This window comes from Candida margitis, assembly GCF_024628925.1.
Source record: "Candida margitis strain CBS 14175 chromosome Unknown scaffold110, whole genome shotgun sequence".
Lineage (NCBI taxonomy): Eukaryota > Fungi > Ascomycota > Pichiomycetes > Serinales > Debaryomycetaceae > Lodderomyces > Lodderomyces margitis.
In genome coordinates this window covers 1-1143 of record NW_026261871.1, presented here as the reverse complement: position 1 = coordinate 1143, position 1143 = coordinate 1, and the positions used below count along the sequence as shown (strand labels likewise).

Sequence of the window (1143 nt, the reverse complement as noted above, 5' to 3'; positions counted from 1 at the left end):
CCTTATAGATTGACTAAGCTCCTTATATCTCTACTTAAGTTGTGTCTGTCTACAACACCATTAAAACGTATTGAAAATTTCCTTGTTTTGTGTTCGTGCAACCAAAAGCGCAACTTTTTTGTTAGTCAACTTTTTGGCAACACACTTTGTTCCGAGTGACAATGTGGNGGAGCAACTCTTGCGATAGAATTGTTGTACCCTCACCTTCCTTTTTTCACATTACATGTAACCTACTGCTAGGCCAAATATATATATATGTGTTTGCGTACTGACTGTTGCTTTGGAAAGATAGTCACCTTAATCCAGGTAATAATTATAGCTTTAGCTTCATCCAGAAGGGAGAGGTTACTACAGGTTTTTCCAACTGATACTGGCACAGATTATGTAGTGCGGCTCATCCCTATTTGGTGAATGCATTTGATTTTGTTTAATTTTTGCTTTCTTTCGCGCCACAGTTTTCATTTGTGTCCCGAGTTAACCCTAAAAGGAAAGAATTACTCAGCAATTGAATCGCTGTTTTCTCTACCAACGCAAAAGAGTGTTAATCTCCCTAGACATACACCTAACACAATTTCAGTCACAACCCACAATTATGTCCCAAGCAATCAAGTTGTACACATGGGGTACCCCCAATGGATTCAAGGTTTCCATCTTTTTGGAATTTCTTGGACTTAAATACGACGCAGTCCCCGTTGACATCAGCAAGAATGAATCTAAATCCGACTGGTTTGTCAAATTGAATCCTAATGGACGTATCCCCACCATTGAGGATCCCAACTTCAAGTCTGATAACACTGCGGGTCCATTGGTCTTGAGTCAAACTGGAGCCATTTTACAATACCTTGCTGACACTTATGACAAGGAACACAAGTTCAGCTACCCGTACGGCACAGGTGAATACTACAAGACATTGGAATACTTGATCTTCCAAGTCAGTGAAAACGGACCAATCCAGGGCCAAGCCAACCACTTTCTCCTCTATGCACCTGAAAAGGTGCCATATGGAATCAATAGATACACGACTGATGTCAAGAGGATCTACGGTGTTTATGAGGATATCTTGTCGAGAAACAAAGAGAATGGCAGCAAGTATTTAGTTGGTGATCGTTACACCGTGGCTGATTTCGCTTTATTTGGATGGGC

General features: G+C 40.9%; 1 protein-coding gene across 1 annotated transcript; it reads left to right on the top strand. All coding sequences in view use genetic code 12, as the record gives it.

The window, feature by feature from the left end:
- Positions 1–592: 592 nt before the first annotated feature.
- On the top strand, positions 593–1143 carry CANMA_004111 (glutathione S-transferase family protein; the record flags this gene model as incomplete). The annotated part of the gene is made up of 1 exon (XM_051816354.1): positions 593–1143. A coding segment is annotated over one exon (551 nt), but the record flags the coding sequence as incomplete, so codon positions are not given.